General features: G+C 36.6%; 1 protein-coding gene across 1 annotated transcript in view; it reads left to right on the top strand.

The window, feature by feature from the left end:
* The window catches only part of LOC131352425 (WD repeat-containing protein 49-like), a 45,638-nt gene that overhangs the window by 9,539 nt on the left and 22,188 nt on the right, over positions 1-13,911 (top strand). Inside the window, exons 6-10 of the mRNA XM_058388564.1 lie at positions 6,100-6,267; positions 8,372-8,520; positions 9,031-9,264; positions 9,417-9,581; positions 11,287-11,402. Of these exons, the coding sequence (XP_058244547.1) occupies positions 6,100-6,267; positions 8,372-8,520; positions 9,031-9,264; positions 9,417-9,581; positions 11,287-11,402 (832 nt within the window). The remainder of the gene's footprint in view (positions 1-6,099; positions 6,268-8,371; positions 8,521-9,030; positions 9,265-9,416; positions 9,582-11,286; positions 11,403-13,911) is intronic.

Below are 13,911 nucleotides of genomic sequence, written 5' to 3'. Positions count from 1 at the left end.
CAAATAAATAGAAAAAAGGTTGAACAGAGGAAGTAAAGACAGGCAGCAGTACACAAGGCTTAGAACTTGCACACTGGGATTAGCAAGTAAACGCAAAGTTTACTTGAAGATAGGGTACTTCCCAGAACTCTAGCTGAGTCCTTGATCCTACTTCCTTCAGTCTGTCACCCAGAAATTGATGGAAGTCTGCCAGCTTTCTTCACATGCACTCAGAGGGATCCAGGAAGAAGAGATCAGAGGCTCCAATAGAGTGGGAAGAAATCTAGAGACAAATCTCCAAAAAAGAAAAAAAAAAATTAGAAGAAAAAGAGAGGATAAATGATACACTAATAAGAAATGCAAATGCAAAATTAATAATCATAATTAAATCAACAAGAAATGAAAATAAAAAGAAAATAAAAGAAACAAGGAGGTGCACTATTAAAAAATAAAGCTGGGGTAATGTCCCAGGTGGACCTACCATCAACTCTTCATTACCGAGATTACTGATCGCTCCTAAAATATAGTTCACTGTCCATACCTATGTTCTACTTCACACATATTCTCCTGCCTTAGGTTGAAAATATCATATCATTAATGTAATTTAGTATTATTTTTGTGCATTTATACTTTACTTACTTAAAGTATTATTACTCCATACATTTTTATTTTTAACTTGCTGTAAATGGTAACAAAGTTCTGTTCTTCTCTCATCTAGCGAATGATGTTCTATAACTATAGACTGGACTCAGTTTAGCATCCAGACATTTTAGTTTATAGCATCCAAATCAATCCAAATTAATCAGCACAGAAGAAACTATCAAGAATCATGCCAATTTATCAAGTGAGGTGATTGTCTCATGCTACACAATTTAGTGAACTGTCAGGCTTGATGCATACCCCTGGCCATACCTCTACAAAAATCCTGGATTAGATATGCTAGAGCAAAGACAAGTAAAAAAAATCTTGTATCCCCAGAAGGAATGAACCCGATCTAATTTAAAACTGACTATAGAACTTCAACTGGCTATATTTAATGAACCAAGTCTGTTTCATTTTCAAACTAGTATTGATTCCAGTTGCCACCATAAACGGGCTAAGCAGCAAGTCAAATTCTTGTAAGATGTATATATTCCTTATTTACATCTTATTTCACTTACGATTCATTCATTAGCAAATTTCATGGCATTGCTCATACAGAATGACCAGCGAGCTTTTTTTATTTTATGTGATGTATATAGACAAAAGTGTGACGTTTCTTTAAAGTGAAAATCATCCGTTTTATGATTTTTTACATCACAAATCATCAGTTAATAATTGAACAGGTTAAAAGTAATCAATTTTTTTTATTTTTACTTTTTAATTCACTAAATAATTCAGATTTTGAGTAAGATTTTCTATCTATCGATCGATCTATCTATCTATCTATCTATCTATCTATCTATCTATCTATCTATCTATCTATCTATCTATCTATCTATCTATCTATCTATCTATCTATTTAGCATAATTTCTAAGCCATTTTTCCACCCCTGCTCGTGTCCTTACTTGAACCCACATGTCTTCTCCTGTCCTATACTTACACCATGAGCAATTTATTCCACACAGGACCTCATAGGCTGATAAGCCTGCGCGTTATTGTTAGTGTTGACACTATAGCACTGTGTGTGTGCCGATGTGACGATAGAGAGAATAAGAGCTGAAGTAAACAAGAACAACAAACACAAGAGAACAGAAGAAAACATGAAAAGGACTTGTTAATTGAACATTGCTGTGTGCTTCATTTCCCTCGCTGAAGGCTAGATCCTTTTGAAGTGTCTTTGTGGGATTAGACACTGTGTGTGTGTGTGTGTGAAAGAGAGAGAGAGAGAGAGAGAGGGAGAGAGAGAGTTTGTCTGAAACAACTCTTTTGGGTGTGAGCTGGCCTTCGGGTCTGGCAGCCACTAAAGTCATCTGTCTCTTAACCATAATGCATCTGTGACCTCTTGAGTATGAAGTGCCTGGTTTTTGATCCTCCAAGTGGGATTTCTCTTTGCCTTTGTTTCCTGTAGTCCACTTTCTTTTCACATTTCTCATGGTAAAAAAGATAAAAAAGAAGATGGTGAGTCAGTTGGTGTCAAATGTAAGTGTGTGTTTGATGTAGTGATGTGTGTGAGCTGACTATTTGAAACAAACAGACCAAGTGCACACTGGAAGGACATGAGTTGAATCATAGTTCTGCTTCCTTAGTCATCCTATTCAGCAATACTGAAGCAAATTCTGCAGCGTTTAGTAATTCACTTTGTCAGCAGATTAACATTTGAAGGCATGTGCGATGCTGCCTCACAAATATGGAAGCATTTTCTGGGCTATTTTCAAAACTAATTGCGACTGTATTTGCAATTGCTTTCTCTATTTGTGGACGCATAAATTGTGACATAATTCAAATGAAAATGCAAATCGCATATCACAGTTTGCATTTTCGTTTACACAAACATACCGTGTCTGCCAAATTTCAAAGGGAAAAGCAAAGTCCATTTGCAATTGCATTTCCCATGTCTTATGAGTTACTACCCTGTCATTTCAAAATAGCAATAGCAATTACACTGTTTGCTATTTCACTTCCTCAGCATTGCATTTCAGAGTGCCTTGTGGTCATTGGCCAAAAAAGAAAATGTGCTGAACACCCCTTCTGTTTCTTATTTACTTGACCTCATTTGGACAACTTTGTTTCTCCCTGGAGTTCTTCATTTTGACATAACTGATTTTGTTTCCATTCCAAACTGTATTATTTACTGGAATAGACTGGTGAAGGATTTAGACAGAAATATCAAACAAATATTTATTGGTAAACAAAGTGAGGGTAATTACTTTTAAGAGAGGTTAAAATATCTAACAAGAATATTCTTCATTTAAATTACCATAAAGCTGTTAAGACAGTACCTCTATGCGAAAGCACAGTAGTCATCTGTTCAGCACATCGTCATTCCTGGCTGTGGACTGTGACTGCTGTCACTTCCAAAGAACATGCCCCATAGTATAGTCCCACCCCTAACACTCTTTGACAGGTGTCTGTGTAAGACACCGGAAATGCAAAGGGAATTGCGATTCCAGTTGAATTTTGGCAGGCTCTGTATGAGATGCCAAGGAAGTGAAATACAAACAGTGTAATTGCTATTGTTATTTTGACAGGGTCATAACTCGTGAGACATGGGAAATCCAACTGGACTCTATCTGAAATTTGGTAGACATGGTACGTTTGTGTAAACAAAAAATGGTAATGGAATTACTTCACAGTTAAATCAATTTGAAAATAGTCTAGCAAATAGTTCCATAAGCAAACATGCACACAATCACTAATGTATGAAAGTGCTGATTCTTAAGTTAGGTGAGTATTGGTGCTCCTGGGCTAGTTCTAGTTGGCTGTTAACTGACTTGTTTCTATTTAGCATGTTGAAAAAACACATTTAACTGTGTTTGTCTGTGTGTGTTTGTATTTGTGTGTGTGTGTGTGTGTGTGCATGCTGTGACAACAAAGTCATATCTATTATTCATCCATTTTATATAAGTGCTTTATCATAATCAGGGTCATGTCAAATCCTGAGCATAACCTAGGAGCACTAGGCACCAGGCAAGAATACACCCTGGATGAGATGGTAGTCAACCATACTTCGATCGTCCCTTATCATAAATTTTGCCAACTAGTGAAATGAATTCTATCTAGAAAGCAATTCGTCTGTGACTTTATTACTTTAAAGATTTGGTCCCAAAAGTTTAGACTCAGCGCTGTTCAGTAGATATTCTCTCAAGTATATTTTACACTGCTTTAGCCTTATATTGTAACAATTTATAACCTCATTAACTGCTGTTACTGAGAATATGGTGGTTCCCATTAGAGTCTGGTTCCTCTCAAGACTTCCCAATGTTATATCAGGGTGTTTTTTCTTTTGGTGAAGCTGCTTTGTGACAATGTCTCTATAGAGAAATATACAGACATGGTTCTTGGGACCAGCAGTTGGTGAAAAAGCTTAATACATGACCACTGAAGTAGGTTGTAGAGGGTTTAGAGATATCAGAGGCACAAATAAAAAGGGAGGCCATTATAGACATCACAGAAGCGGCTCAAACTGCCTGTTGATAAAAAAAGCCTAAACTAGACTAAAAAGCCTGTTGATCAGGAGAAAAAGAACTCAAGTGGCCTGCAGAGAGCCCAGACGTCAATCCTGCTGAACACCTTCGGGATAAACTAGAATGTAGTCTGTGCCCCAGGCCTCCTCACTAGACATCAAAACCTGACCTCAGTAATGCTCTTGTGGCAGAATGGGTGCAAATCACCACAGCCACATTGCAAAATTGAATGGAAAGCCTTCCCACGTTCAGTTGAAACTTGTTGCTTTTTTTAACCAACCACAGAAAAAAATATAACAGTTATATAACAGAAGGTTAATGTTCATGCTACAACAATAGTATAGGAACTGAAGAGCTAGTGAAAAAAGGGGTAGATGGAAGGAAATGACATGTAATAAAACTCAACTCCATGCACTATAAATTGTAGCCAGGGTGCACTGGGGTTTTTCATACATATGTATTGGGAGCAGTGTTACCAAACTAGAGACTCGAGTCACGAGACCTCTTCAATGATTTACATTTGAAAAGAGCCGAAGGCAATTAGTAGTGGCATTATCAACTGACCTGTGCTTGATACAGCTCTCTAGTTCACATCAAATCTGGTGTAGTTCAGTCATCTCAGTGCCAGTATGTATAAGCTGACTGAGTTTTGTTTTAATGTATCTATGTTATGTATCAATGACGAATCACTATCACTATTGCTCGGAATGACCAATCACTGATCCTTACAATCAATCATACAGTCAGTTATTTGTTCCACCCCCGCACTTCTTTATTTATCATTGATTTTTGGCTGTATTTACAAATTATAAAACTACATTATTCCAACTATAAGTTTGCCTCTATTTCCTACTGCTTCTTTTTTTAATTTTTATGTACTCTTGGTAGAAATTGTAGTGTTTTTTAATTCTGTAAATAGCCTTAAATAGAAAAGTTTTCCTTCCTCTAATAAAAAGTTTTAATATGCAGATGATCCTGATGATTGATGATATCACCTGGTGACTTCTAACAACTTTTTGAACATGCATTAGCTGCTTTCTCCTGAAAAGATTGGCAACAGTTGGGAGTTGAGTGTCCAAAGGTAGTAAAATTCTGGATCGAAACTGTCTCAGTGCTGTCTGAGGTGAAAGGCATCAGTACAGTTAAGCCATTGCTTGTCAGCAATGATTCATCATCCGCTTTATGATAACACCAAAAGCATACTTGGTTCGTTGGCCAGACAACAGCTAAAGGCTTTTATTGGCAGTCACATTTATTATCTTTATTTAAATGCTTTACTTAGAATTATCAGTAGCACAAATTCACAAAGCAAGCCAGAAAGCTGTCAAGTGCTGTCTCTGGCATGATCAGAGTTCAACAATGAGGTCATCATTGATGTGGTATTGTTTAAAAGTACTGTGAAGTAGGTAGTAGCCTGGGGGTTTGGGGTCACCACTGAGTGGGTGAGAGAGAGTATTATGATTATGGGTTAGAACAGTACTTGCAATCCATGATAACATTTCTGCATTCTCTATAACTATGGTGCTGATGGCAAAGAGCACAAAGTGCAATAAAGAATTATATACCAACACAACACTGAATAGATTTGATTGAATATAATGATGCATTTTTACCTTGTGTTTTTAATCTGTGGTGTTTTGTTTCTTTACATTTTAATTCTTGGTGTGTTTTTGTGCCTCAGTATAATTTCATAGCCCTGTGAAACCCTTCATCTCTTTGCAGCAGTGTTTTGTTTTGGTGCTTGTGCACTCAGATCTTCATTTCTACACTTGTTACTGTTTCAGTGTTTAGATCATGTTTATTGTAATTTGTCCCTTCAGTGCCTTTCCTCAATCCTCTGAAGGCCTGGGTCTACTGCCTTGCTCTTTCTCTGTAGCATACTAGTGTTCCTAATTAGCATGTTCTTCTTATATATTCTGTGCTAGGCCTTGAATTCCCTTGTCATTTCCTTCCATCTGTAAGATCTGTTTTGAGTGTGTTTAAATTTCCCATTGTGTTTCTCTCTGTGTTTAGTACGTTTCCTCGGCACTCTGGAAGCTTTTGTCTCCTGCAGTGGTTCTGCCCAGCGCAGCATGGTGCTGGCATGGAGAGAAACAGAGGCCCGTCCTTTGCGAATCACAGCTTTTCACACAGAGAAGGGCATTATGGATCTGGACTATCATCCAGGACTGAACCTCATTGGTACATTGTCATTAATTGTCATTTATAAAAGTAACTGATTGTAGTTCACTTCTCATTTTAAGTGTTGAAGTGTGTGTTGTGGCATCTTTAAATTGTCTATACTGTGTGATTGTGTGTGCGATTGTGCCCTGTGATGGGTTGGCACCCTGTCCAGAGTGTCCCCTGGGATAAGGCTCTAGGCTCCCTGTGATCCAGTCTAGGATAAGATGGATGGTCTTTTCCTTATCGCCTTTTGTAACTTTAATACAGTATGTAACTTTCACCTGGATGAATGGATATTTTAAAACATACCTTTCAAATTATTTAAAGTACATAAATGGTCCATAATTAATTTTTAGAGCGAAGCTTTAATTGTACAGGAATATTTCTAGGTGAAACATACCTAACAAAGGTATGAGTAAGAAATAACTGAAAAAGTATAACTGAATAGAAGTAGTACTGAAAAAGTAATTAAGTTATTAAGTAATTAATAATACTTAATAAGAATACATTGGGCGTAATTTATTCAGCTAAATCATTCACGTGTGTTTACACAAAAGATTTTAGTATTCATGAAAATACTGTACTTTCATATCTTACCTGTGTTCCTGAGTGTGTCTAAATGTATGATTTATGCATAAGAATAATTATTGCACACCTCATAATCAATGTAAACCTGGTTGACTTCATGACTTATTATACTTTGCATAGTTTACTGCACTTGTATATATTTAATATACTACTGAGTATAAATTGCTTATTTTTATTATGTTTACAGCATTTTGCAGATTCTCTTATGCAGAGCAACCTGCAGAAGTGATTTAGAGTCTCTATCAAAAACACATCCTCATGCTGGTTCATGGGGTCAGGGACTAAGAGTACAACTGAGATGCGAATGTTGAAATCTTGTGAATACTAGTCATTTAATTTTATTAGCAATAAAGAATATGCAAAATAAAGGAAGCAAGCCAACACAAACTCATAAATTAAGAAAAATAAAACTAAGCATTCATATATTATTAAATATTTTTATTGGCACAGAAGCTATAACTTCCACTTGGCCTTTTACTCATTACCTTCATCATTCTTCTGACTCAAAATAACTTCCACTTTTGGCTTTTAACGAAACAAAGAGTTTTTTGGATGTCATTAGATGCAAATGGGCTGTATAAGTATAAAGAAAATCAGTGTTTCCAAAGCTTTGAAAATCTGGAACAATTTAGTTCAGTTTGGCTCACATAAACACTCACACACAGCTTTAAGACCAATAAAAGAGGCCCATTATTCAGAATGAATAGAGACACAAATAAAGAAATGAACCTCCTGGTGCACTATTTTTTCTTGACAGAAAGTTTCACAGGGCATCTGGCTGAGATTAGAGCTGTGCTTTGGGACTGGGATCCTGCAAGTCTAAATCCAAATACAGAAACACATATTTGAAGCATTAAACAGATAGAGATATAGATAGAAGCATTGTGTTACACAAAAGTTATACCCTTATATGTACCATCTCAATGACATAAAAAGCTAATATTTAGTATCCTTGATTTTCTGAAATGTTTAGAAATATCGAATAATTTTATTCTTAGCTATGAGCTGGTTACAGATGTGGCACTGGTCCAATACAAGTGTGTCAGGTACAACAGCATTACTGTTATATGAAAACACTTTAGTGTCAGGAACAGGCTGTGGAACAAACCTCAACCAAATGCGGTGCTATGGTCAGAAAGTGAAGGGCTACAAACTGATTAAGGCAAACTGCATTGTAAAGATTATCTAAAGTCTGTTCACCTACAAGGAGCACTAGAAAGCTATAGTCTGATAAAGTGGCCAGTAAGTGTGGTGTTTAAAATTTAACAGCGCTGCTACACTTGATATGCTCCAACCATACCAGTATCACATCTGTGACTTTATGTGGTCAGCCACCTAAATAATATTAGCTCATTCCACTTATACAGTAGATAGCATTGGAGGGAGGTGACAAGACATCAAATGGGCTACAGTTAATAATTATTTACCTCATAAGATCTTAACTACTTTATAATCCGTCATTGGCGCACACATTTGGACTTGTATTACTGAAGGATAGAATCTTGTTTGAGAATTATGTTGTTCTCTCCCATAGCTACTGCAGGTCTGAATAACCAGGTGTGTCTGTGGAACCCTTACCTGGTCTCTAAACCTGTTGGCGTCCTTCAAGGTCATGTTACCAGTGTAGTGGCAGTTCAATTTATGCTAGGAAAAAAACAGCTGATTAGCTTCTCTAAAGACAAGGTGAGGAAGACATTTTAGGTAGATTAATATGGCACAAATACACCTTTATATTTCATGGACATGTCGACTTACAGTATCACAAAGCTTTGACATAACTATGAATCAACTGTCAGTCTGTTAACCGAATATATATGTTATACTATGTTCAAATGGAGTTAGCCCAAGGCATAAATCTTTCACCATTTCTATGTTTAAAGTCACTATATTCATTCTGAGAAACATGGATTTTATTTTATTTGGACAATGACACAGATGTAGTGGGAATAACTTGCCATACTGTAACTGTGACCATCTAGAAATCCTTTATTTACAGTTTAAAGGTATGTGACATATTTTGACAGGTTTGACTATGGAAAGATCACTGAAAATATGGTGATGCAAATGCAACTAGTTGCTAGCTATTAGGGAATTAACAGGGAGTATTTCAAATAATATTAACGCATATTCATGTATTTATTTTATTGCAGTGCTCTCTCTCTCTCTCTCTCTCTCTCTCTCTCTCTGTCTTAGGTCTTGAGAGTGTGGGATGTGTCCACTCATCTGTGTGTCCAGCATGTGGCGGGGCTTTTCCCTAAAACTCAGGAGTGTAAAATGCTCCTATTCTTTCACGAAGAGCGATCACGCCTCTTCCTCTCCTTTAACAGCACTCTGTTCTTCCTCGAAGTGCAGAAAGAGGATCGAAAGAGAGTGATGAGTCACGAGAACGCCGTTACCTGCGTTCTCTACAACTCTCTCTTTAGACAGGTGGGGGAGCTCTGACCCCATAAAATTTCATTCCTTAAGAGACACTTCCTACACACACACACGTACACACACACGTACACACACACACACACACACACACACACACACATATATTACAAATCCCTAACACTTTGATGTTGTGCTCCTCTAAGGTTATCAGCAGTGACGCAAACTCCAGTGTGAAGATTTGGCTCATGGACACTGGACAGAAGGTCAAGCACTTTCCCTGTTGCCATGGCAATGCTGAGATCACCACCATGGCCCTGGACGCAACACAGACAAGACTCTTCACTGCTGGCATGGATGGAGCAGTAAAGGTCAGAGTTCACAGGCTGATTATTATAGCAATTATGGGTTATTTTCTAAAAGGAGGAAATCAGGAATTTGAAGAAACCACATTTTGTCCTAAATCTAAATCTTGTGGTTAAATAACGCCATGCACATGAAAGTTTGATAGACTGGTGAATTTTGTAATGTACATAAATCTGGAATTATCAGTTGTACAGTGTTGAAAATAGCAAACCTTTTTTTTTTTTTTTTTAATTCTATGGCTTACTATACAGTATAGCCAGACATCTGAAAAAACAATCCATCATTGTGTTTTAAAAGTAACAAACAAGATATAACAGAGTCCACTGTGTTATTTATTGACTAAAAAATCAGCCATGTATAAGCCATGGGTGAAAAAGGTTAGCATGCTCAATCACTCAGTAGATTGTTGAAGCACCTTCAGCAACAACAATTTAAAAGCAACATTTTCTGTAGAAGTTTTTATGAGTTGCTTTATGAGTCTCTCACATCATCTTGGAGCAATTTTCACTCTGCCTTGCAACCTCATTTTAGTTCATTGATAGTTCAGGGAATTTGCTTGTATTAAGGCTCCAACACAGCATATGGATGTGGTTGAAGTCTGGATTTTGACTTGGTCATTCAAAAACCTTAATTGTTTTTTCAGCTATACAGTAGTTTTGCAGGAGTGCTTTGGATCATTGTTCTGTTGCATGATGCAGTTTGGCTGCTGCACAGGTGACCTCACAATTATCTCCAGAATGGTTAGGTATATAGAAGAGTTCATGACTAACTCAGTAAATGTATGGTGTCCTAAAACCATAGCTGCCAAACACTTTCAAATCATTACTCCTCCACCACCATGCTTGACAGTTGACACAAGGTATTTGTGTTGATATCCTTTTTGGTTTTCACCAAATATAGCACTGCTCATTGTCACCAAACATCTCCACCTTTTCCTCATCAGCCCAAAGTACATTGTTCCATTGTTCTTGAAAGTAAAGTCTTTCTCCTAGATAAAAAGTACTTCAATAAAAAGTCGTTTTCTGATAGCAGAGTCACAAACGTCAACATGTAATATCCTCACTAAGGACTGCAGATCCCTAGATATAACTCTTTCTTCTTTGAAATTTATCTGATCATCAAAAGGTTTGACTTTCGGATGAATTTGCTGGTTATCCACTCTTGGGAAAATTGGCAACAGTCTTGTTCTCTTTTTCTTTATAATTCTTCTGTGTAGAATATTGGATTTGAAATTGTTTGCATATGGCCTTATAACCCTCCCCAGACTGATATGTAGCAACTGTTGATGGTCTGAGATCTGCATCAGCTTGCTGCAAATGATTTTGTTGATTGATATGGAGGCAGCAAGGATCTACTTACAAGTGTACACATGGCTTTTAAATATGGGCTGATTTTTAAAATTTATTTGGTAACTAAATAATGATTTAGGACTGAAAACCAGATGATGTTTTATCTGTATACTATATATAAACATTCAATTAGAATAGAATTGAATTGAACAACCATATACAATATTCAAACTCATAAAAATCGAAATATGGCAACTGTCCATAGAATTCGTTTTCTTTTTGAGGAAATATTGGTGTATGTGTATATGTTTACATGGGTGGTTGGAGTGGGTGACATCACTATATGGACAACACTGATATCTAGCTTTATTCGTGTACATCAAACTAAAACTGTTATGTTTCTGTATTTATGTATGTAAAGGTGTGGGATTTCAATGGCCACTGTCACCACAGACTGAACGCATGCCGTGACCTAGCTGTGGACATCTCACAGATACTGGTGTTGAAGAGGACAGTGTTGGTGCTTGGCTGGGACAGGTGAGAGTTAGCGGCATAGTAAGAGAATGTATAAGACGTAAGAAGTATGCTAATATCTTCACTATCATTAAATATAAATATACAGAATTATATTTAGTTTTTAGGCTGTGCTGGAAACCATTAAGCATAGAAATCATTTATGAATTCTTGAAAGAGTCCTTAACTAAAGGATTTGCAACCACATATTCAAAACGACAATTTGCTTTAGCATTACTTTAGTCTCTCCAATAACTTTTATTCCCTGGGAATTGTAGGCAGTTCGGCCCACACTGGCCTTAATATGTGCTATATATAAAGGTGACCTGACTCATAAAATAACTATTGAACAAAAGTTTTAAAAAATAGTTTAAAACCTCTTGAGCAGTAAAATTGACATATGGCCTGTGGCTGATGCATTGGAGGCTCAAATGTTTGAATCCTGGTGAGGATAGAGGAGATGCCTGGAAGTTTAAAAAGAAACCATTACTTTACTTTCCCAGATTTATATCCATTGTGTAATGGGGAAGCAGGTAGATAGATAGATAGATAGATAGATAGATAGATAGATAGATAGATAGATAGATAGATAGATAGATAGATAGATAGATAGATAGATAGATAGATAGATAGATAGATAGATAGATAGATAGATAGATAGATACTTTATTCCTCCCTAAGGGAAATTCACAGGTATGCTCTTGTATAAATGTAGTGTTAAAACAATATGTAGTTTAGAGTGTTTTCACAAAAGACCAGTTTGAATTTATTTTTAAAGTAACCTTTTCATCAATACATTTTTTAAACCTTTTTTTTTTTTTTAAGTGTAGCATATTACTTTTTTAAGTGTAGCATATTGTTCGTGCTTCTTTACTTCGCCAGGAATTGTGCTTTCTGTGTGCTAGTTAAGCAGGTTAATGGTCATGTTTCAAGTGGAACAAGACTGTAACAAGTGAAATCTTGATTGGCTAAAAATTTATAAACACCTTCTTTGTCAAAAGTTACTGCTTATATACTGAAAATCAGCATGGCTGTGATTCAGCTGTAGGCACAAGGTGGCAAGCTGAATAATGCAAGTAATCACAGCTGTATTGCAAGCATGATATTGCTTTTATCCAACAGTTCTATAAACAAGAAATTAATATAGAGTAATTGAGTAATTTCAGACAATTTCGCTATGTCAACGAAAATAATTCCCAACAAAGCCACAGCTCAATACAGCATTGCTTATTGCCGTGCAATTGATTGACAACCTGTAGTGAGTGTAGTAATGCTTTTCAATCTAATTATTTAGCTTCCAAACTATGTCTAGAATTGCAATAAAAGTGGAATGATGAAACTGTGAATTGTATGCTAAATATCAGTACTATGCTGCGTGTTCAATAAAATGATCAAATTAGTGGGCCAGATATGAGTCGCTAAAATTTTTATGCCTTCCTCCATCCCTGTTGGAAAGACTTTGCAAACATATAAACCATGTGCTTATATAGAAGTAAGCGGGACAAAAACAACAGTTTTGGTCTCTGAAGCCAGTGTCCTCTAGTGGGGATGAGTACTCCCCAGGCTGTCATTAGTTCAATTATGTGGAACGATCTTTGTGGTGAGAAATGATTATTCCATTTACCGTGACAACCACAAATAATGGCTAAAGGTAGTTTAGGGAACAAATGATAGTTCTACAGAATCACTATAAATAACCTTTTTTGTAATATTTGTTTCTGTGAGTGTGGATTGAAATGCAGGGTGTTCTGAAGGAATATAGTGCTTTTTATATTTTGATATTAAACAAAGACTCATATGCTGAATTTCACCCAGACTACATCATTCTCTGTGGTAACACTTGCATGAGCTGTCTGAATTTTATTTTTATTATTTTTTTTTATTTAATTTTTTTTTTTTTAGCAGACCAGGGTTCAGTTATTTGTTTCACACGTGGAGTATTCATGTCTTTCAAAATGAATGAAATGAAAAAACAAAGTTCTACCCCTAACAAAGTAGGTATGAAGACGTTTAGCAAACTTCAGCAGCAGATCCGAGGTGGGCCCTCCATGGATCGGAATTTATTGTTCAGCACCTTCCACAGATATCTTTGTTCTTGGAAATTTAAAGGACAAAATAACTCCCTGAACTCTTTGTCATGTTCCTCAAAGCATTCATGCACAATTTGTGCAGTGTGGCAGGAAGCATTATCCAGCTGATATCCTGCCAATACCATTAAGGAATACCATGAAGGGATGTACTTGTTCTGCAGCAATATTTATGTAGGTGATACGTGTCAAAGTAACATCCTCATGAATGCCAGGACCCAAGGTTGCCCAGCAGAACACTGTCTCTGCCAGCTTGTCTTCTTCCAATAGTGCATCCTGGTGCTATCTCTTCCCCAGATAAGGGACACACACACCCTTGGCCTTCCACATGATGCAAAAGAAAATGTGATTCCTAAGACAAAGCCACCTTCTTCCATTCCTCCATGGTCTAGTTCTGATAGTCACATGGCCATTATAGGTACTTAAAGCATGGACATGGGCCAGCA

Source organism: Hemibagrus wyckioides, linkage group LG04 (genome assembly GCF_019097595.1).
Source record: "Hemibagrus wyckioides isolate EC202008001 linkage group LG04, SWU_Hwy_1.0, whole genome shotgun sequence".
In the NCBI taxonomy this organism is placed as follows: domain Eukaryota; kingdom Metazoa; phylum Chordata; class Actinopteri; order Siluriformes; family Bagridae; genus Hemibagrus; species Hemibagrus wyckioides.
Note: the sequence above shows the minus strand (reverse complement) of the source record. Positions and strands in the feature narration are given on the sequence as shown.